The 23,845-nt window shown below is 49.1% G+C and overlaps 1 protein-coding gene across 1 annotated transcript in view; it reads left to right on the forward strand.

Moving 5' to 3' along the window:
- Nucleotides 1–23,845, forward strand: part of LOC137761613 (calpain-8-like) — a 71,613-nt gene that overhangs the window by 17,963 nt on the left and 29,805 nt on the right. The window contains 8 exon segments of the mRNA XM_068538532.1: nucleotides 13,955–14,001; nucleotides 14,004–14,075; nucleotides 14,608–14,750; nucleotides 15,593–15,752; nucleotides 16,797–16,880; nucleotides 18,992–19,077; nucleotides 21,770–21,844; nucleotides 22,568–22,728. Coding sequence (XP_068394633.1) covers nucleotides 13,955–14,001; nucleotides 14,004–14,075; nucleotides 14,608–14,750; nucleotides 15,593–15,752; nucleotides 16,797–16,880; nucleotides 18,992–19,077; nucleotides 21,770–21,844; nucleotides 22,568–22,728 — 828 coding nt within the window.

Raw genomic sequence — 23,845 nt, forward strand, 5'->3', positions numbered from 1 at the left:
TGCCCCTCCCCCTAAGAGTTTTGATTCCTTTCTGTCTCCTTTTGCATCTTTTTGCTCTTAGGCACTGTACTCAGGATATTTCCCCAGCCTAAAAATACATTGATTTCTGTTCACAACACCCCACTGGGCTCCCGGGCATTTTATTGATATATCTGAGCTCACTTCACCTCTTGTCTTAGTATGTGTGAGGCTGGAAGGCCGTCCTCATGCTGCCATGGAGACTCTCCATCAGGCTGTGTTTCATGTTTGTCGCATTTTGAGGACCCACACGTACGTTTGGAAGCCTTGGAATCCCAGCCCCGATTTGGAGGTGCCACACCATTTACCATTGTTTGTAGAGGTGGGAGTTTGACAAGCTGTATGTTCTGCCTCAGCACAAACAGCGAAGACCGTTTTTTACCTCGTCATGTATGTTTCAACCTTGGCCAGAGCTAGTGGTGAATCTCAGTGCTCATCTTTTTATTTCTTTCTCCATTAGAACCTGGCCTCTAAGGCTTCCCTGGTGGCGCAGTGGTTGAGAATCTGCCTGCCAATGCAGGGGACGCGGGTTCGAGCCCTGGTCTGGGAAGATCCCACATGCCGCGGAGCAACTGGGCCCGTGAGCCACAACTACTGAGCCTGCGCTTCTGGAGCCTGTGCTCGGCAACGGGAGAGGCCGCGACGGTGAGATGCCCGCGCACCGCGATGAAGAGTGGCCCCCGCTTGCCGCAACTGGAGAAAGCCCTCGCACAGAAACGAAGACCCAACACAGCCAAAAATAAATTAAAAAAAAGAACCTGGCCTCTAGCATTTGTCTTATCTTTGAATCCAAAAGGTATTATAATTAAACTCAGTAAGCAAGCTACTTCCTGGAAACTGGCTCTAAGATGTACTTACATAATGCCCCAAACGTATTTACTTACTGATTTTTTTCCCTCCAGTGTATCAATTCCATTTTTATAGTCTACCAAGAAATTTCCCCCTCTAAATAGCATTAAAGTTATGATTTAAAGTGGGGGGTTAAGGATAGGAAGTCCTCAAGCAGTTTCACACCATCAAGCCTTATTCCTTCAACAATAGCAGAAATTAGATGAGAATTGGCTTGGTGGGCTCCGTAAACAACTAGAAAGAAATTCTGAAATAATTTAAATAAATTCCCTCAATTGTGAAGCGTTTTCTTTTTTTCCTTTTCCTCCCCACTGATAACTTAGAAGGTAAAGCAAGATGGCCTCTGGTTCAAAAGATGACCCACCAACCTTTCCCAGTTTTTCCTCTTTTTTGAAGTACATTAACTCTCTGGGATGTTCCAAGCTCCTGGAAGCTGAAGACTCCCCCAGCCCAAAATTGTCCTTGGCCAAATGCTGCGATGGGTTCTAGCTGCCCTCTGCACCAGGCTCTGCTGTCAGGTGTGAGGGCCGCCTTCTGGGTAGCTACAGGAACCAGGAGTGGAGACGAGAGCCAACCTATGGGGGGGCACAGAGGTGGATTATTTAGTGTGCTTTATTATATGTAGTGCAGCTTGAAAGGAGTGATTTTGAAGATATAAAAATTATAGTAGCCATAAGGAGTCACACCGCCATTGTTCAGAAGAATACTGGTAGAATTTGGGGCTAATCTTTGAAAATGTATTGGTGACACTCCTCCCGGGGTGTCTCCAGTATCCCACCCCCTGCTGAGAGCTCCTGGACATTCGAAATGCTAGGGATTGATGTGCTCTGGGATCTTGCTTCTAGAACAATGGTAGCTTGCTCTAATGCAATCATAAAAGGAAGAAGATATTCTAGTAAGGTGTGCTAGATTCTTCATTTACAGATATAGCAGGAGGTGGGGATCACATGGCAGATTCAGGGATGGTTGGCAGTGGAATGCTTCCAAGAGTGATGGGATGTGTGTCTTAATAGACATTTGAATTTGTCAGAATCAGGAAGAACTTTCACAGCTCATTCCTTCATTTTACAAATATTTATTAAAGTGTCTTCTTTGAACAAACTAGCACTGTATCTCCTCTCCCAGTAAAGAGGGTTCCAGGCAGCAGAGGGAATATGAACAAAGGTCCTTCAGCTAGAAAGAGCGGGGCACCGGGGAGGACTCACAGGGAAGTGGCAGGGCTGCAGCCCAGAGGGAGCAGGGGTGCAGAGGCTGGGAGTGGAAAGGCGGGAGCCTCCAGATTGTGCAGGGCCGTGATGCTGGGGGAAGAATTCGGGACTTTAGTCCTGGGCAGTGGGGCAGCACGGAAGCTTGTCAGTAAGGGCAAGTTCAGCCAGACATGCTGTAATGGGGAGAGTGCAAACACCCTGCGGCAGAAAACTGCAAGATGAGGAACCTTCATTATCTGAGGACCGTATTGGAGGAAGGCCACATTTTTGAGTAAATAGTTTCTACAAGGTTTGGTTAATATACAATTTTGAAAAATGATACAAAAAATTCTGAAAAAACTTTTTCTTAAATTTCGCAATGCTCATGTAATAATTGCAGCTCTCTGCTAGATCTTAGAACAAGGAATGAATCAATTGTTTACTTTTTTTTCCATTTTACTGAGCTTCACTTTATTGCACTTTGAAGATACTGCTTTTTTTTTTCTTTTTTACAAATTGAAGGTTTGTGGCAACTGTGTCGAGTAAGTCTATTGGCTCCATTTTTCCAATAACATTTGCTCACTTCGTGTCTCTATGTCACGTTTTGGTAATTCTTGCAATATTTCAAAATTTTCATTATTATTATATTTGTTATGGTGATCTGTGATCACTGTTTTTTCTTTTATTGGAGTATAGTTGATTTACAATGTTGTATTAGTTTCTGCTATACAGCAAAGTGAATCAGTTATACATATACATGTATCAACTCTTTTTTTAGCTTCTTTCCCCATATGGGTCATTACAGAGTATTGCGTAGAGTTCCCTGAGCTACACAGTAGGTACTTACTAGTTCTCTATTTTATATATGGTAGTGTGTGTATGTCAGTCCCAATCTCCCAATTTATCCCTCCCCACTTACCTCCTGGTAACCATAAGTTTGTTTTCTACATCCGTAACTCTATTTCTGTTTTGTAGATAAGTTCACTTGTACCTTTTTTTAGATTCCACATGTAAGAGATGTCATATGATATTTGTATTTCTCTGTCTGACTTACTTCGCTCAGTATGACAATCTCTAGGTCCATCCAATTGTTGACTTTTGAGGGGTGTGGTTTTTTCTGAAAAAATGACAGGACAGCACAATGTGGCACCCTCCACTTCTCCCTTGACTTTCAAAGCAGAATCATGGAAATGTTCAAGGCTTCCCCGCTTTCCCCAAGGTCCGTTTTCAATCCTTTGATGTTCACACCATTCCCTTGAAGTGCCCATCGTGCCTGGAGCCCGGTCCGTCTTCTCTTCCTCAGCTGTCACTGCTGTCACTCTGCCAGGTTCTCCTCCAGCACTGGCTTGGGGGCAGGTCTCCAACGTCACTTTCATCAACTTCATGAAATCTTGCAAATTTAGCCAAATGTTCGGTGTCCCTTTGCAACCCCTTTTCATGGCATTTGCATGTGAGAGTGCCTTGATGGGTAGGGACAGTTACTAGTGTTAAGCGGGGAGGATGCTGAAATGCAAATGCGTGAATATTTTCACATCATGGCAAGTTTGCTTCTTTCTGCAGCCCCCTAATTACAGCTCCTGGATAATGAATGTTGGAGGAAAGAAGGTCCGTTATAGTCCTAGTGGGAGAGAAAGCAGTGGTAGGGGTGTTAGAGAGGAGAAGCCGGACTTGGGCGCTATATAGGAATAAAGTCAAAAGCACTTAGGAAGCAATTAGATAGGAGCGGAGTGGGGGGAATAGGAATCAAAATGACTCCCAGGCTTGAGCAACTGGGAAACTAGTGGTGTGATGCTTGAGAGAGGAAACAGGGTGGTGCGGGGCGTGCGGGGTCAGGTGGGTGGGAGCAGGACGGCGAGGCCTGCCACTTCCTAGAATAATTTTCATTTTCACTTTCTTATAGAGTAGTAGATGCTCAATAAATGTTGGCTGATTCGCTTCTTTAGGCTCCCCTGTGTTTTTGATTGTTCTGTGTTGGGTGGTAATTGCTAATAATAGGAGCCTTATTGAAGGCTTTTCTCTGCAGCGAGCACCAAGCTAAGCACTTTCATAGATTATCTCATTTTTATCTTCATAACAACTCCAAGAAGTAGCAACGGTTTTATGCTACTGCGATGTAAGTAGCTGCTACTAGATGAGGTAGGTCAGAAGGTGAACCAAATGTTAACGAGGGGTGGGGGAGGAGTGGCGAAGGCAGACGGAAAGTGGGGATGAGGAGAGGCTAAGGAGAAGCTGTGTGTGGTCTGAGGGGAGGAGAGAAGTTTCCTGAAACTTCATGATCGTCTTGCGCAGGAGTCTAGGGCACAACATTTCATATACGGGGATAATCCCATTTGCTTTGGCTTCCAAGGGCTCTGCAGGGTGTGGAAAGGCAGCAAGCTAATCATCCTGCTGCACTAGACCTGGCTCTGACACTGACTGACCTTGAGACGTCACGTAGCTGCTCAGGGCCTCAGCTTTATGGATCTGGAAAGTGGGGATTAAATGCCCCCATTACCTGGTGCAGAGCCTGAGAGATTCAAATGTAGGAAGGCACTCTCCTTTTTGGGGGGATGCTAACGAAGGGGGGGCCTTATGTGATTTCAGGGAAATTCTTGGAGGGTGAAGGGCTGAGCTTGGGGTGGCTTTTTGTTCTCATCTCCATTTTGTAAGAACGCACCCGGCCCAAAAACCATTGGATTAACCTACTTTGGGATTTGGCAGGATTTATCAGGGGCCAGGCATGCATGGTCCATTAGCTCAGAGTACATCTGCAGGCTCCAAGAAGGTGCAGGGGACAGGCACTTTACACGTAACTCGGAGCGGGAGTTGGTAATGCTGAATGGACCCAGGCAGAGCAGGGTCCATTGTGACTCGTGAGTGTGACTTGTTCGCAGACGCGTTTCCTTTGACTCCGAGTCTGTCTGAGGGAAAGAGCCCACCACAGACAGAGCCCGAGAACCACCACTTACTAGTCCAGGAGACACTGAGGCTCCTGTTAGGCCCTGGATATGGGAAGGCCACTGGAGTTGTCCCTTCTGAGCAGAAATGTCGCTTATGGTGGGAGACTTTCTGAAAGCTCATCTCAGGCAGCTCCTCTGGAGTCCCTGGGTGTGGCCCTTCGCACAAGTCCCATCTAAAACTGCTTTCATCTTCCCCAGGAGCCCTGCCTAGGGAAGTGGTGAACTAACTAAATTTAGTCCAGTTCAACTTAAAACTTTGTCCAACCCAGTAGTTGAAACAACTCGGTCCCTTTTGGGTAACTCTTTAGTCTTCCAGATTCTTCTCCTCTGCCCTCTCCTTCCCAAGATGGCCATATGGGGCCTCGTGTGCACTGGCCATGTCTGCCGAGGGGTGGTTGGTCTGCTTCCTGCCCTGCCTTCTGGTGGCATCACACTGGTGGCCTCTGTCCCTTACTTGCTGAGGCCGCAGGGGAGCTCAGGGGTTTCCTGAGAGTCAGCCAAGCGCCTCTGTCCATCCTGGCTCACCATGTTCTTAATTCTGTGGGGGCTGCCCACGCCTTCTCTGGTGCAGAACTTCTCCCCACAATGGTTTTCTCTCTGAGTCCCACCTGGGGAGGGTCCAAGAGGCCCTGTCCTCTGGGCTCACCTCACCCCATTTGGGCCCCTCCTCCTTGCTCTGGAGTTTTGAAGCCCACCTCTTCCTGCCCATCCCTCTCTGCCCTCCCTGAAGCTGTATTGGCAAGTGGGGTCAGGGTAGAGGGAAGCTGGCTTACCCATAGGGGACCATTAATCAAGATACTCAAGAGGCCCCCTAAAAATATGTCTGCTGTTACATGTACATCCATGTGTATCTTTTATATTTTTTATGTCCTGATGTCCTCTCTCCCAACTGGAGGTTGATATTTATGTATATTCTTAAACATCTCTCTTGTTACAAATAAGTCCTTTTTGCTTAAATGATCCTATAGAATAAACTGTGAGGTACAAACCCATTTCACAGATTAGAAAACTGAGGATCATAAGAGTTAAGGGTTGGCTACAGGTCACTCAGCAGACAAGTCAGGGCCTGAGGATTTAAACCCGGGCTTTCTGAGGGCAAAGGCCATGTTATTTTGACTTTTCTAAGCCTGTTGGCTCCCCAAGGGCAGGGACCATGTCTTTTACATCTCTCTTGTCCTAGTGTCCTACATGAGCAATGATTGCTAAATGCTGGTGAGTGATGATGACATATAAGAACTACTCCCCAAACCTGAAGGAAGGGAACCTCCCAAACATATGTTTTCCAAGGAGGGTTGGAGGCTGGTACGAGATAGGGGAGATTTACAAATGATTCGAAGAGGACAGGAATGTAAATGGAGTGTTCTGCTAGGATGTAGAGGGTGTGAACATGGCTGATTCATTCACTCCCCTCGCCCTGCGCACAGCCCGGCCAGCCTGGGCAGGCACTGCTCCAAGGAGTGATGTGGCTTGGGGGAGCAGGTAACAATAATCTCAGAGTAAACAGGAGCCCTGAGGATGCCAAAAGGCCACTGCAGAGCTGGAGCCAGATGTCTATCTGTGCTCCAGGGCTAAGCCTGGGGAGAGGGCAGAGGGGTGTCTGGGATGGAGGCTGGCTGCAGGAAGGGGGCTGGGGGGATCCAGTGGAAATGATGTCGTCCAGGTTCAGAAATGTCTAGCTTTGCCTCTGCTTGCGGAGGTGAGGGCTGGCATCTCTATAATTTGCAGGGAAAGAGGAATGGTAGAATGATATAGCTCAGAGGGGTGCTCAGGAGGTCAAATGGTCACTCTTCCAAATCCAGGTGGGTGGGCCTGAGTCTAATCATGCTACACCCAGGGTTTGAGACGAGCAAATGTTGGAAGCTGGGTAAGATGACACCCTACTCTGGCTTGGGTGCCGACCTTGATGAGCGAGTCAGAGCCTTCCTTTGGCTGTTATAATTTTCTTTAACCAGAGCAGACAGGAGTGAGAGAAGGAAGGGGGAAGCAGAAAGTGGTTCCCAGAAGACTCTAGGAGTAATAGACTGAAGAAACGTCATTATCATCCCCGTCACTGACATTTTCATACTGAGCAGTTGCTGAAAACCGGAGACTTGATGCAAAGCCATTTTGTCCAACCTCCCTCCAGTGCAGACTTTCCTCAACCCCCGATTTTACTGTGGATGTTCCGGCTCATGAGGTCTCGATGCGGGGGGTGATCCTCCTTCCCCCATCCCAGGGGATGTTTGGCAGTGTCTGGAGTCATTTCCGGCTGTCACACTGGGAGGCAGGTGCTACTGGCATCTAGTGTGTAGAGGCCAGGAATGCTTTTGAACAACTCTAGTGCACAGGAGAGCCCACAGCACAGAATTATCCAGACCAAAGTATCAGCAGTGCTCAGTTAGAGAAACCTGCTCCAGCTGGATACACTATGTTATAGGAGCTTTTTAATTTAATGTTTTTTTTAGTTTTAGTATTTTTTCCTCTTTTAATTGAAGTATAGTTGATTTACAATGTTGTGTTGTTTCCAGCTGTACAGCAAAGTGAGTCAGTTATATATATATATATATATATATATTCTTTTTCAGATTCTTTTCCGTTATGGGTTATTACAAGATATTGAATAGAGTTCCCTGTGCTATACGGTAGGTCCTTGTTGTCAATCTATTTTATAAATATTAGTGTGTATCTGTTAATCCCAAACTTACAGGAGCTTTATTAACTAAGATAGTAGCTCTAAATTCTCAATCTGGTTCTAGTCTTTTTTTTTTAATGTCACACTTCTTTTTTTAAAAATTAATTAATTAATTAATCAATTAATTTATTTTTGGCTGCTTTGGGTTTTCGCTGCTGTGCAAGGGCTTTCTCGAGCGGGGGCTACTCTTCGTTGTGGTGAGCAGGCTTCTCATTGTGGCGGCTTCTCTTGTTGCGGAGCACGGGCTCTAGGCGCACAGGCTTCAGTAGTTGTGGCACACAGGCTCAGCAGTTGTGGCTGGCGGGCTCTAGAGCGCAGGCTCAGTAGTTGTGGTGCACAGGCTTAGTTGCTCCATGGCATGTGGGATCTTCCCGGACCAGGGCTCAAACCCGTGTTCCCTGCATTGGCAGGTGGATTCTTAACCACTGTGCCACCAGGGAAGCCCCTGGTTCTAGTCTTATATGGTATTAATGTATGCTGTTTTACCTCTCCCTGTTCGAGATATCAACTGCAAAATGGGCTAAGCCATGAGACTTTCTTGCTGGTAATTAGGGTATGAATTGTCAGATCCCATCTGACACTTTGCTACCTACAAGACTTCGTTCAGGGAAGCATTTTGTGCTCGGGCCTCCAGTCAGCTCTCGGTCTAGCCTGAGAGATGGGAATTGTCAATAAGGCCAGTACGGCCGCAAGTCTGTGTGTATGTGTTTTAATGTCATCAAAAAGGCAGGAACTGAATGCCGAGGCCTGGAAAAGGCAGGTTCGCCCACGGGAGGGAGGGGAGGAGGGAGGCTTTGGTGATTGCTTGGCACTAATGTGCAGAGCAAAAATAGCAGCCTGAGTATGAAACACTGCAGCCGCCTTACCGCGAAGAGGGGACAAAGGAGGCCTCAGCTGTGACAAAACATTAAAGATGGATTTTTGGAAAACAAGCACACATTAGCAGGTCAGAATCTTTGCGTTACATTCAGATGTGCAATCATCATGGCATTCTTTACCTTCCTCGACTGCTCTCGGCTTGCTGGGGAACCCCAATTTGCACTGACCATGAGTTGGGGGGAAACGTCAACTGGCCAATAAAAGGTATTTTCTGCCTCTGCCTGTTTCGGGTTCTTGTCTCTTTCGGATAAATATTCCTCCTTCAGCCACTCTATTTGGGGGCTTTCTTGCTTCTTCAAGGCTGGCCCCTCTCCGGCCTCCCCAGGACAGTGTCTGGACGGAAGGAAAGGCTTAACATCCCCCAGCCTATGGGAGAAGAGTGGCTGGCCCTTGGGTGCCCGCTGCTGTCCTCTGGGTCCCACTGGTCTCCTGGGACTAGCGTGTGGTGTGGTCTGTTCTGCTGGTGCTGTCAGGGTCCAGTGGACCTTCCCTGGCTGACCGAGGCCCGACTCAGTGCGCTGTCATGCCTCCGGCCTGGCCCTGAGCCACGCGGTCGCCATGGCCTCTGTGGTGGGATTGACCTGCCTTCTCCTCCCTGCCCTCAGCTCAGTCACTATCTGACGGCAGAGGGAGACTTGGGGGCGCTCTTTACCACCTTCTCTCACTTTCTCTCACCTTCTCTCCACCTGAGCACTCCGTGTTGCCATTTTTATTCTGCTCCCCGTGTCCCCCATGGGAAGTAGGGCATAAATCCTCTCTGCCTTGGCTTCCTCTTTAATCTCTCTGTGGTTTTGCTATTGTTCCTGCTCCGGCCATTGTTCAACCTCAAGGTGGAAGAGGGGCGATGGAAGCAGTTCCAGTGTCTGACCTTTTCTCTTTTTTCCCGTCCTCTCTCCTCCTTGTAGTCCAGAAGCATCTCCAGTTCCGCCCCCCTCCCGATGTTTGGAAAATTCTCTTAAGTCATAGCCCAAGTTCTTGCTACCTAGGGTTTATCATAACACTAGGTGTTTAGATCATGAAGCTTTGATAACATGTAAATGGAATTTTTGAACTTAGAGTTGTTTTTTTTTTAAGAAAACCTGACTCAGGATTATTATTTCTTGATTGGCTTAAAATGCGTTTTTGATAGAGCAGAGCAAAGACTTCATTGTAGGGGCTGGGGTCTGCCTGCTGTTTACTAGAAGCCCTGAAGCCTGCTGATGCGGTGGGTGGGGAGATCGGGGGGACCGTTATTTCAGTGGAGTAAAAAAAATAAACCAGTTTATGACTTTAATAAATGTTAAACCCATTACATATATAACCTGAAGAGGGAGTAGGAAGAACAAAGCTCAGCAGACCCCCGGTAAGGTCAGTGATGCAAAACCCTCCCCCTCCAGCTCCCTGGTCAGCCAACACTCTAATCAGGATCCGCCCTTGCTGGAAGGTGGCTGGAGAGGAGGGCATTGCCCATCAGGACTCTTTCCCAGCTTTTTCTGTCTACCTTATTCACCACCAACCTTAGATCCAAAAGCCTCTCAGTTGCCTTTGGAAATTAAACTTATGCTCAAGGTCCAAGCCGTGTGTCCACGGAGGAGAACGTGATGCATGTGTACAAGCATCCAGGCAGATTCCCAAACACGTTTCTGAAATGTTTTGAGCGACGGCGTAAATGTCTGTCTTCCCAAGAGAGCTCTCAGGAGAGGAACACGCTCATTGGATCTGTGCCTTAGAGAAAGCATCTTTGTGATGACAGTGTGTGCACACCTTACGGAGTCCCTGGCAGGCATCCCAAAGCCCGCGTATGCACTGCATCTCCTTGCAGCTCTGGGTTGGCCCTGAGAGCCAGGTGGACCCCGGGAAATGGCAACAGTGAGGCAGATGAAGAGAAAGTTAAACTCTCTTCCAGCTGGGCAGCCCCTTTTGATGTCAGCAACCGAGGGACACTTTGTGTCCGTGCCGTGAATTTTAATGTCTAAGGGATATTCCAGGTGGGCTGTTGGAAGCAGCTGTGTGGGAGCAAGAACGCCAGTATCAGAAGAGAACCAGGACTGCACCTCGTCATGAGGGCAGGTGCTGCTCTGATCTCTGTGAGAGGCCACCTGTCGCAGGGAGGGTTGCAGCCCGGTCATCTGCCCCTCCCCAGAGGCCTGCGCCTCTGCCCTCGTCTTCCCTTATCTCCCTCTACCCCCGAGCTCTAGAGGCAGGGGCCCCTGGTGCTGGCTTAGGTGGCCCCTGTCAGTTTCAACACATGTCCTCATTGGGCTCCACATCTCCAGACACCAGGGAGATTCAGGTGCAAACATGTAGGTGCTGTTGGGGATTTGCACAGGAACAAAATATGAGTCATTGATTCATTTGGTCACATATTTACCTAAAAAAAAATTTTAAGGGACTTCCCTGGTGGCGCAGTGGTTAAGAATCCACCTGCCAATGCAGGGAACACAGGTTCGAACCCTGGTCCGGGGGAAGATCCCACATGCCGCGGAGCAACTAAGCCCACGAGACACAAATACTGAGCCTGTGCTCTAGAGCCCGCGAGCCACGACTACTGAAGCCCGCGCGCCTAGATCCCACGCTCCGCAACAAGAGAAGCCACTGCAATGAAAAGCCCGCACACGGCAATGAAGAGTAGCCCCTGCTCGCCGCAACTAGAGGAAGCCTGCACGCAGCAATGAAGACACAACACAGCCAAAAGTAAATAAATAAATGAATAATTTTTTTAAAAGATGATGAAAAAATACATAAGTTTTTAAGCATTTTTCATTTTTTATTAAAGTATAGTTGATTTACAATATTTGTGCACAGCAAAGTGATTCAGTTTTATATATATATATATATTCTTTCTCATATTCTTTTCTATTATGGTTTATTACAAGATATCGAATATCTTGCCCTACCTGTGCTATATAGTAGGACCTTATTGTTTATCTATTTTATATATAGTAGTTTGTATCTGCTAACCCCAAACTCCTAATTTATCCCCACTCCCCCTTTCCCCCTTTGGGAACCATAAGTTTGTTTCCTGTGTCTGTGAGTCTGCTTCTGTTTCGTAGGTAAGTTCATTTGTATCATATTTTAGATTCCACATATAAGTGATATGCATCATATGATATTTGTCCTTCTCTGCACTTATTTATTTTTATTCATCGAACAGTCATTGAGCCCCTACTATGTGTCAGCCACCTGCTGGGGATGCCAGGATGGGGAACCCATATCCCTGTTCTGCAGGAAGAGCTTGCAGAGACAGTCTTGTTCTAGTGGCCCAAGAAGGCGCTGGGGGCTCTGAGGAGGGAGCACACGGGACGCCGAAGTGGGTCAGGGATTGGACTGGGAAGCAGCTTGTGCGCAGAGAAGTATAAACAAGGTCTTTAGGAAACACAAAGAAAAAGAGGTGACCTGCGGCTGGAGGCTGAGAAGCATCAGGGAAGGCTTCGTGGAGGAGGGGAAAGGGGGTGGTGTTGCAGCAAGGACTCTACAAGCCGAGGGGATGGATGGGTGAAAGCGTGTGCTGGAAAAGACCAGGGCATGGTGTGTGCAGATCCGAGTTCGACTGGAGATCAGACTCATGGTGGGAGGACAGTGGGAAGCAGGCTGGGGAAGTAGGGGGGAGGCGTATTGTGAAGGGTCTTGATGCCCTGTTAGTTTTTTATCTTGTTCTTAAGCAATGGAGAAGTTGAAGATTTCTGAGCACAGGAAAGAGGTGATCACAGGTGTTGACGGGAAGAAGGCTGGAGTGAGAGGAGAGAACCTGTTATTTTATCCACTCTTTGGAAGTTGCCTTTGAATGAGGTACTGCCCCCCTTGAGTCTTCTTTAGTGAGAAGCCACAGTCCCGTGCCTGCTGTACCAATTCTTATCTCCTCCGGCTACCGGGTCTGGTCCCACCTGGGGGCCCACTGCCGTTGGGAGGAGGGCATTTGTCAGTGAGAGCAGAAGACAGGGGCAGGGCTGGCTTCTGGGTCAGAAAAGCTCTTCAAAAATTAACTGCGTGCGAGAGGTGGAGAGAGAGAGAATATATGAGGCTGGTCGGGGAAAGGAAGAGGGAAAGGAATTCATCTGGGACCAAATCATGAACCTCTCTGTTGAGAGAGATGAGGGCAGATAGAGCAAAGGGTTTTCTAGGATAACCTGGTGATGGAGCCGTACTGAGCAGATGATGAATCCTCAGAGGTGGGTTCCTGTGTCACAGTTTACTGACTACTTGCTCAGGCAGCCCACGCCTGAGAGAACCGTGGTGTGTTCATCCTGGACTACGTGTGCAGCTTGGGCCACAGCGTGGAAAGAACACAGAGAGTTAGACGAGGTCCTCAGAGGGTCTCTGAATGGTTGAAGGGGCTTTTATCTGAAGATGTAGTGAAGAGATTCAGATTTTTTTTTTGTGGACAAGGTGAAGGCTGAGACACACAGGCTGGATTTTGGAGCCATTTGATTGGGATAGGAATGGGAGAAACTTGTCTCCAAACTCTAAGCTCCTAGAGGTAGGGCTCTGGAGTGAAACTGGGAAGAGGCAGCTGTCGGGCCAGTAAGATGAAATACTTCTTCACACGATGAGCAGCACACGTAAGGACGTTGAGATCTCAGAGATTGTTGTAGAAGAAGCCTATAAATGAGATGTGAGACAAATTTACATCAATTCCAGGATGATAGATCCACCACAGGATGCTAAGGTCTGTAAAGGGTGTCTGGGGCTGTGCTTAATCTTTTGAAGTCGACACCACGGGGGATAATGGTGCCTTCCATGGAGGTACCGCTCAGAGGCACGGGTCTGGGGGGTCCCAACTTGTACAGAAAGCAGTTTTCTGTTTTCTTCTGCATTTACTTGGATCTCCAAAGTGACCAACACTGAGCCCTAACACTTTTAACCTCTCTTGATTTTGATTTCTTCTGACTAAAAGTATGATCTTTTCATGCTAATCAATATCTCAGGAGTGTTATAAGCTGTCATGGTGAGCTCTGAAACATAAAAGGGCAGTCCTCCAACAGACACGAAGAGGCAACTCTCCGTTATCCAAGGTCAAGCGGAGCAAGGAACACACACACATGCACATGCACACACACACACACACACATGCATCCTGAGCTGGCCAAATAGCTTCAGTGTTTCCTCCAACCAAATGTTTTCTTAAAGTTGTTATTAAGGAATCAAAGAGGATGATTTTTGCTTCTTCCTTTCTTTCTTTGCACCTTCTACTCCACTGATTGAGAGCTTAGGACATGTGGAATGGTCAGCATGTAGCAGGTCGGGGGAAGGAGGAACTGAGAACTTCCAAGGAGGCAGCAGGACCTTCAGACACTGGAGGAAAAGAGTCCCAGACTATCTGACCCAGAAGGGAGTCGTGTGACTCTGGATTGAATGGGCCAGTGAGGGTCAGAGGAAGAAGGGACCCTGCAGGCTTGGCCTGACCAGTGTGTGTCCCCCATGACATGGTGCAGGTGACTGCTGGCTTCTGGCGGCCATTGCCTCCCCCACCTTGAATGAAGAGAACTGCTTTACTGCGTGGTCCGCAGGGACCAGAGCTTCCAGGAGAACTACAGGGCGATCTTTCATTTTCAGGTATCCTGCCTTGCTCACGGCCTTTGACACTACTTTCCATAGTCTTGGGACCCATGCCGAGAATCAGAAATCTGGGTCTGGGGCCCAGTAGCCTAGGTTTTAATAATCCCTCCAGGGGATTCTGATGCGTGCTTGAGTTTGAGAAACTTTGCTTTAACATGTCCATCCAGTCATCCACACGTCCATCCCCTCCTGTCTCCCCCAGGCCATGAGGCCTTGAGGAAGTCACCTTGGAGTGAGGGTCAGGAGATGGGAGCCCGAGTGGCGTCACTCAGCGTCACTGTTGCCACTGCGTGATGCAAGTTTTCTCATCCACAAGCTCAGCCACTGGACTCGATGTTTCCTGCTTTTGCCGGCGTCTCCTATGGGCACGGGTAAGTAAGGCACAGATCCTGCTCTTAAGGAGTCCATTAAAGGTCCAAGGCTGGAACACTGATCAGCACAGACTGAGGTCCTTCTGAGGTCCACTGAGGACGCCGATTCTGCTTCTCAGCTCAGCCCTGTGGACGGGCGCTGTGTTTCCCTCCCGCAGTTCTGGCAGTACGGCGAGTGGGTGGAGGTGGTGGTGGACGACAGGCTGCCCACCAAGGACGGGGAGCTGCTCTTCCTGTACTCCGAGGAAGGCAGTGAGTTCTGGAGTGCGCTGCTGGAGAAGGCCTATGCCAAGGAAGTGGGGCAGGGAGGACCTGGGAGGCTCTGCAGTCTCCTTGGAGGATTTTACCTGCCCCTCCCCAGCCTCTGGGTGCCATGCCCATCGTTCCCAGCCCCTGCACCCCATGTAAAGTACCCCTCCGTAACTAAGAGAAACAGAAATTTGGGCTACGAGTTAAAAGCTCAGCTCTGTCCCACATGAATGAGTGAACTGGGACCACCACTTAGCTTCTTGGTGTCTCAGCTTTGTCCTCTTTCAAACCCCCCGGTCAGTTCTTAGGTCAATGTGAATTTTTAAAAGAGTGACAAAGAAGAAGAATAAAGCAAATGTACTTAGATCCCAAACTCATCAAAGTCTCTACCCTTTGCTTGGGAGTCATTCTCCTTCTCACTGGCATTCAATGTTCAAAGTCTTCTTTGGGGTTCTTTGAATTAGGTTCGTTGACGGGTACCCTTTTGTGCAACCTCTGTTCCTTCCCAGCCCTATTCCCAAAGCAAACCCCAAGGGATGCCTCTCAGCTTTGAGGGAGGGTCCCCCTCATCCCTACCCATGCCCCCAACCCCCAGAAACCCAAGAAGTCAAGGTCAGCTCTGGAAAGATTGCACTTTGGTTTTTATAAGAGCGCATGACTTGGTGAGAGGTGATCTGAGATTTGCTCCTGGCAAAGTGCTGAGCTGGCTACGTGAAACTGTGCCTAAGCCCCTCCCTGGCCCACAGACAAATTTGGCAAAGGCCCTCCTGTACCTTCCAGGCCACACTATGTCCTAGCACTGCCCCTACCCCATCCCATGTGGTCCCCTCGCTGGGGTTGCTAATGGCTCTGGATGATGCACGTATTCTTTTTTCTTTCCAACAGGCTCAACAGTTCTTATGAGGCTCTTGCTGGAGGGTCCACAGTGGAGGGGTTTGAGGATTTCACAGGTGGCATCTCTGAGTTTTATGAGCTGAAGAAGCCACCAGCCAGTCTGTTTCAGATCATCTGGAAGGCCCTCCGAGCAGGGTCTCTGCTGGCCTGCTCCAGTGATGTGAGCCGGGACGGCTTCTCTTTGCTGCCCCTCCCCATGTGTGGTAGGGAAAGAACTGGACAGAGGCTAGAGGCTGGGAAGGCTTTGGGCTAGAGCAGAGTCTAGGACTTACAGGGCAAGTCCTGTGACATATTTGTCCCTAGCACATGGGAGCCGGTGGGAAGACCTAATTAATGGGTAGGAACTGGAGTTGGTCTCATAAACTCAGAAACCATAGGATTTCTAAGTGTTAAGCCCCGTTAGTACTGCAGGAATTGCCCTAAGAACGCAGACTTGATCCCTGGATCCTGGGCCCTACCTTTGCTACCCCCTTTTGCTAAGTAATCTTGGGATTTTGGAAAACAAATAGGGTGATTCACAATACATGATGGGCTTTGAGATCACTGAAGAAAAGGGAAGAGGTTCTGAACCAGGGGTGGTACCCTGTCTGGGGGCTGGCTGTATGCGGTTCCATGGTAGTGTGTAGACCAGAGCCTGGAGGCCACCAGCCACGTGGTCTGCTGTCACCTGCCCCTCCACCTGCTCTTTCTCCTTCTCTGACCCTTACCTGGTGATCTCACACACGTGAATGACAAAGCAAGAGCAATCCCCCTTTCTCCTCTCTATAAAAACCCCAGCAGGATATGTGTATTTTTGGTGGAGAAGTGACGTGGGGTCTGGGGAGGGGGCAGGGCTGTTGAGGAGGGACCCTGGGGACATCCACCGCCACTGGTGAACCAGGGCCAGTCCAGACAACTGTCACGGATAATTAGTCTTCTGCAGGCAGCATGGGGTCCTTCTTGAAGAATAAATGGCTTCCCGCTTCCTGTGTCATTTCAAAGGCTGGTAAGTCATATTCCAGGACTGGCAGGCAGGCCTGATCAAAGAGGGTTTGGATGGAGAGAGCTCTGTTTACCTGAGGTTAATTGCTGCGCCTGCCCCCCCGCCCCCGCAGCCCTGCACTGGGGCCCTGTGGCTGTGTAGCATGCCCTTGGAAAGCATTGTAGGACTGGCCCCAACAAGGTCAGGGTCAGCCACTCTGAATGGACTTTACTCTCAACTCAGGTCTCCAGTGCAGCTGCAGCAGAAGCCATCACCAGCCTGAAGCTGGTTAAGAGTCACGCATACTCTGTCACTGGAGTTGAAGAGGTAAAATTGGGCATGGGGAGACGGAAGGGCAATGCGTAATGATACGACCATAAATCCGTGGCATCCATGAGAGAAAGAGAGGGAATCACCACCTGGCCCTTCCCTGCCCCCCTGACGTGCAGCATCTCTGGTGGCACAGAGCCCCAGCACCGACCCACACTCAGCTCGTGCTTATTACAAGGGCCCTCCTACCTCTTACCCACTCAGAGATGGGTAACGTAACCTCTTTGAGCTTCAGCTCTATGGGTTCTAACTAAATGCAGGCTATCCTCTGAGATGTGGCCAGGAAGAGGGACGAAGTTTTGGAGGAAAGTTGTAGAAATTGTCAGTTAGACCTACACTCATTCTAAGACGGGTGTTTGCGCTTCCCTGGTGGTGCAGTGGTTAAGAATCCGCCTGCCAATGCAGGGGACACGGGTTCGAGCCCTGTTCCGGGAAGATCACACATGCCACGGAGCAACTAAGCCCATGCGCCACAACTACTGAGCCTGCGCTCTAGAGCCCGTGAGCCACAACTACTGAGCCCATGTGCCACAACTACTGAGCCTGAGCTCTAGAGCCCGTGCTCCGCAAAAAGAGAAGCCACCGCAATGAGAAGCCCGCGCGCCGCAACGAAGAGTAGCCCCCGCTCTCCGCAACTAGAGAAAGCCCGCACACAGTTTCGAAGACCCAATGCAGCCAAAAATAAATAAATAAAATAAATAAATTGAAAGAAAAAAGAAAAGCCTTAAAAAAGTATATCTTACTGTATGTTATATGGCAAAAAAAAAAAAAAAAGTATGTTTGTACAGGTAAAGCAGTGGAAACCCACAGGATCTCCAAAGAGAAAAAGGCAGTAAAACCTGCCCCAACTTTCAAGGTGGGGTGTGATAGTGGGAAGGAACGCAAGTATTCCTTACTTTCCAACCCAAGGAGAAAGCATGGGCTGAACTTCTCATTATTTCTATTTACTATAGTCTGCCTACCTCCAAAAAGGATGTGCAGTGGTTTACAATGAAAAGCATAGACACAATAAAACCATACAACAAAGATAAAATACACCAGACAATCTAGGCTGAAAACAGTGCTCCAGTTGAGAAATTAATTTTGTTTTGGGTTTCCCGATGGCCAAGGCAAAAAAGGAAACGCAGTGGTTGTCTCAGTTTTTGTTATTTATTAAAAAGGCATGCATGTTCATTACGTGTGTTTGTGTTTCACAAATACACTCTTTAATGAAGTCAATTCCCAAATATGAATTGAGCACGTATATGTAAACACTGGGCGAGGGCATGATGGAGGATACATAGGAAGGTCAGACACTGAAGACAGAACAGTCCATCGTGTTTGCACGTGTATGCAAAGGCACACATGGGGGCTCCTGGTGAGTGTTCCGTAGACGATAGGGGAAGGTGGATGTATGGATTTCCCACTATGGGCTTTGAGACAGACTGCCTGGATGCCTGTCCTCCATCTACTACTTACTAACCAGGTAATCTTGGATAACTCAACCCTTCTGGCTGGGTCTCAGAGGTTTTTTTGTTTGCTTGTTTGTTTTTTTAAATTTTTATTGGAGTATAGTTGATTTACAATGTTGTGTTAGTTTCAGGTGTACACCAAAGTGAATCAGTTATACATATACATATATCTACTCTCTCTGGGTCTCAGAGTTTTGAGAGAGATGAAAATGAAGGTAATAACAGCACCCAGTTTATAGGATTGTGGTGAGGTTTAAATGAGGTGATCATGCCTCTGAACTGCCCAGCTCCATGCCTAGTTCATACTGCCTGCTCAAAAAATGCTAACTGCTCTGCTCTTAGTATTTGTTGGAGGGCACTGATTATCAATAGGTCTCATATATTAAGACCTGAGTCAGTCTTAGTCAACTATCAAATTTTAATCCAAGTTAAAGCAGATAGACACTTGTTTTTATGCTGGACTTACTATTTATTCAACCAGATTGTGGAAAATAGAGTAGTTAGCTAAGGCTTGAAAACATGTGTTAAAAGAAAATAGAAGTGGTTGTTTAGGGGCATTTGAGGAATTGAATGCAAGCCTGCTCAGGAGAGGACATGAACGCAGGGCAGCAGGGGTATGCGCGGTGATTTAGTTGCCTTTGTCTGTGGCCCTTGCAGGTGGATTTCCGGGGTCATCCAGAGAAGCTGATCAGACTCCGGAACCCGTCGGGCGAAGTGGAATGGATGGGGGTCTGGAGCGATGTGTAGGTTCTTTCCTCCCTCCGCCCGTGCTCACCTCCCTCTGCGGGAACGCATCATCCAAACACGCAGCGATCGTGAGACCCACAGTGGAGTACGCTGGGCAGCACTTTCCGTCCACAAACCACACGGCCTGTTCAGAAAAGAGTGTTAGATGGTTCCAGGTGGGGAAAAGCCAAACAAAATCCACTCAGCTGTAGTCTTCGATTCCTTGCTCTGCTTTGGCATTTGCAAGTTTGGCAGCTCAGTGGAATTTTGCTGAGTGCCGGAGGGTTGGCTTGTTTTCTACCTACCACCGCGGTCATCCAAAGGTGAGACCCATCAGTCTCGATCGGATTCTTTCCACTCCACAAAGCCTGGTCACTCTGACAAAGGCCAAACCCCTCAGCATCAAGAAGAAACGTGCCTAGAAAGAGGAACTGGATCCTAGGAGCCAGTGGCCGCCAGAGGCAGTGAGGATGAATGGGAGTGGCGCCCGCTCCCCCAGAGCTCATTACGGGCGGGTGCTGATCTCTCCCGACAAAGCCATTAATGAACGGAGGGGCCCAGACCTCTCACAGTGGAGAGTGGCAGCCAGTCAGAGATGGTGCCTGGACACAGAGGCCTCCTGTGGTGTCCTGGGACAGCTGTGCCCTGGAATCGATGCCACTGTGGTACAGGAGGATGGAGAGAGCACGGCCCAGTTTCCATCCTAGTTAGCACTGCTGGCACGGGGGAGGCAGGTCGGCGCTGGGGAAGGATGGAGAATTGGCCAGTGTCATTGATGAAGAGACACCAGTATTGGGAATGGTCATAATAACAACTCGCCCCCCCAGCACATCCTTAAGCCTCGTATGTACCTCATATGTGCTGCCCACACTGCATGATGCCACCAGGGCTTTGGAAGGGAACTTTATTACATTTATGAACTAATCACACATCATTAGTGCTTGTAACTGGTACTTCCCTTCAGGTTTGTGTCATGAAGAAACACATGTCCCCAGGGCCACGGATCGCCTCTTATATTAAAGATTTTTCATTCTCCTGCCTATGATGGAGCAAAACCCAAAACCTTAGTTCTGCCAACTGCCCCAAAAGAATGTCATGGCTGAATGAAATTGAAACCCCAGTTTCGGCCATTTTAAGCAGCAGCTGCTTCCCAAGCTGCTTACGTGGCTTATATGACTTTATCTCCTTTCCCCGATGCTGCTCAGTCCCTAACAGGCTGGGACAGGTCCAGGGGTGTGAGGTGACGGCAGGCAAGCCCCGCAGGCTCCATCTGGAGACACAGCCGGGGGTATTTATACATGGCTGCTGGGGGAGGAGGGCACTGCATCTCTGAGGTAACATCCATAGTCTCAGCCCAATGTCTTTAAATTAAAACTTTTTTTTTTAAGTTTCAAGAAACTAACTGGGAGATTTAGGTCAGATCTCATATTCTCCAGCTAGTCCCCTAATCTTTGTTTATAACAAGCACATTCTGAGGTTTGGCTCTTTTTTTTTTTTTAAATAAATTTATTTATTTATTTTTGGCTGTGTTGGATTTTCGTTGCTGTGCGCGGGCTTTCTCTAGTTGAGGCGAGCGGGGGCTACTCTTTGTTGCGGTGCGCAGGCTTCTCATTGCGGTGGCTTCTCTCGTTGTGGAGCATGGGCTCTAGGCGCGCGGGCTTCAGTAGTTGTGGCACGTGCCCTCAGTAGTTGTGGCTCGCAGGCTCTAGAGCGCAGGCTCAGTAGTTGTGGCACATGGGCTTAGTTGCTCCGCAGCATGTGGGATCTTCCCGGACCAGGGATCGAACCTGTGTCCCCTGCATTGGCAGGTGGATTCTCAACCACTGCGCCACCAGGGAAGCCCCTGAGGTTTGGTCTGATCCAATGACTATTTCCATGAACTAAATAGGCCCTGGGTGCTCCCCTCCCTGATCGCTAGGGGTCCTGAGAGCCCCACTGGAGGAAGAGTCTGGGCTTGGCTATGCCCCAGCTTTTATGCAGTGATGGGGAGGTCTTCACGTTGTGCTGAAAGCAATGAGGGAAGGGATTTTTTAAAGAAGGATCTGGATACTGCTCAGTTATTTAGCGTTGCATACGTATTTCAGGAAAACCTAACTTCTTAAAGGTCAGGTAGCTGGAAATGGCATTTCAACAAATTATGTGGGTATTGCCATGGAAAGGCCGCCAGCAGGAGGCCTCACAGGGTGACATTACTTCATGGAAATTGTCACAAAACTGGGCCTGATTGTCATTTTGCAGGCTCAGGAAGGGGACCATGTTCATGTGCCCAGAGATGCTCAGACCCTCTCACAGTATCTTCACTTCAGACTGATAGATAAGCCAGAAGGACGTCTCACCAATTGAGAAGGGGTGGAGTGGCCTGTGACGGCCATTCTCACAGCTCCTGCCTTGGACTTGCCCAGGCCTGTGATCAGGGCCTGGGGGGCTGAATCACACATGAATGTAAAATTTGCCTGGAGAGTGAACTTAGAGCAAAGCCATGGCGCAGTGTTCCTGCTGCATGTCTGGGGTCACCCTGCTAGTGCCCGTGGAGTCCCGTCCCTTCCCCAGGCTACACCCCACTCCCACCCCCAGCTATCATTTCAGATTCCCCATTTCTCAGGGGGAAGTTGAGCTGCAGTAAACAGCTTGCACTGCAGCAAACCCTTCAGGAATGATCACCTCTGCTTCCTTTAAAAAAAACTTTAAATTTTATCCTTTCTTTCCCAGTGCACTGGAGTGGAATTACGTAGATCCCAGGCAGAAAGAAAAGCTGGACAAGAAAGCTGACAATGGAGAGTTCTGGTAAGAGTCATCTGAGGGAGTGCTGTCCCCTTAATTGTGGGTCCATTCCTGGTTCACAGGTGAGCAGCTCTCTCTAGGTGTTCAAGGAATTCAACATGGTTCCCAGCCAGGAGGGCTTCTTTCTCTTCCCCCTTTTACCCCAGAGTAGCTCTACCTCCATACCAGTACATCTAAAGCATTGAAACCAAGATATCTGGGCCTCAACACGGATTAGCTATCAGCTTGTCTTCCTCAGTTTCCATATCTTTCCAGTGAAATAGGAGCACTGTTCCTATCTCTTTAAGGCCAAGATTTAGCATAGCATCAAAATAAGATAACTTCCTTCACCCATGGGCTAAGGAAGATAATAGGGACACCGTTAAGAATATGACGTGGTTTAGGGGCCATCTCTAGGCTCCCACTTTAACACCAGTTAGATTTAAACAGGAGGGAACTTGGAGGTGGCGGATTGGTTCAATTTACCTGCCAGGGTCTCTCCAGTTTACGGTTTAGTCTCTTTGCCTGGTTGGTTAGATATGAGAGGGGGTTCTCTAAGAAAAATGGAGACCCTAACAATGGTGAGGAATGTGGTCAATGACCCCTGCATATTTGTACAGTGGGCTGCAGGAAAGATGCGAGTTAGCCCACGGCCTTTGCTCCTTCCCGTGCCCAGGGGGCACGCCTTCCATCACTTTTCCAGCCCAGCTCTCTCGACTGAGAGCCCACTGGTCCCTCTGCCCCCAGGATGTCTTTTTCGGATTTCTTGAGGTAGTTCTCTGGGCTAGAGATCTGCCACCTGTCCCTGGACTCCTTGAGCAGTGAGGAGGTACACAAGTGGAACCTGATTCTGTTCAACAGGTGCTGGATACGGGGCTCCACTGCCGGCGGCTGCCAGAACTACCCAGGTGAGGCGGAAGCTGCCGTGCTCACCTTCTTCTGGCTTGTCCTCCCAGGGCTGGGCATCCTTATATGTTAATCTTGGGACAGTGCCTTTGCACTCTGTTCTCTGGCTCCTGGCACCCCTTGGTGGCCCAGCTTCTTTCTGGGGCTTGGAGGCCAGGGCAGCAGTGGTGGGTGGTGCCTCTGCAGCCATTCCCCCGGGGCCTGATCTCAGGTAACATCATTCTTCAGTGTCTGTGTGTTCAGACTGTCTGTGCTTCACCCACCTGCCTCCTGCCCCCCAAGGCCATTCTTCTTCGAACTAACCATGCTCTTGTCACCCTGCACCAAGGCCTCTTGTTTTTCTCTGGGGCTTCCTCCATCCCCATGTGGCCCGGCTGGCTGGCAACCGGCCCACTGCGCCCTGGGACAGTGGCTGATGGTGTGCTAGAGGGACACGGGTTCGGCATCACTGTATCAGTAGACTGCATCCATCCAAGCGGCCGTTCTGCTTTGTTTGCACCTGAGTCAGACAGCCTGGGTCAGGGGTGGCCACACGCAGGATGTGCGAATGGCCACTGTCCGCTCCCCTGGTCGTCATCAGAACTCCCTCCCTAGTGGGGATAGCCTGGCGCAAACCGCTGCCTCTGCACTAACCCAGGCCCTCATCTTATTAAAGGTGGGAAGCCTTCCCTGTTCGCGGGAGACCACTGATATCTACACATATAGGCTCCTCCTAGGTTGAATCAGCTGAGGCAGCAGCAGAGGAAGAAACTCCGAAAAACAACCCCACATCTCTAAGGAGAAATGAAAGAAAGCAAAACCCACCCTCTCCACTTCCCACCTCCCCAGGACCCACGTCCCTCCTGGTCTGATGTTAACATTGTTAACTGACTTCGACTTGTAAGCACTGGGCCTTGTTCTCACCACGGAGCTCATTGCAGGCCTGTGCTCAGGGCGTGGAAGCAGCATTAGAATAAAATCCCATGTGGGTGCAGTCCTGGGTCCTGACCGGGTCTCTTGTTCATTATCCCCATCCAACCCAAGCTCCCATTTCTGATGGCAGAGATGGAAGGAGGGTGGTCCTTTCCTGCCACTGTCACTCAGATGCCCGGTCCGACAGCTCTGGGACCCTGGGAGGGT

Source organism: Eschrichtius robustus, chromosome 3 (genome assembly GCF_028021215.1).
Source record: "Eschrichtius robustus isolate mEscRob2 chromosome 3, mEscRob2.pri, whole genome shotgun sequence".
In the NCBI taxonomy this organism is placed as follows: domain Eukaryota; kingdom Metazoa; phylum Chordata; class Mammalia; order Artiodactyla; family Eschrichtiidae; genus Eschrichtius; species Eschrichtius robustus.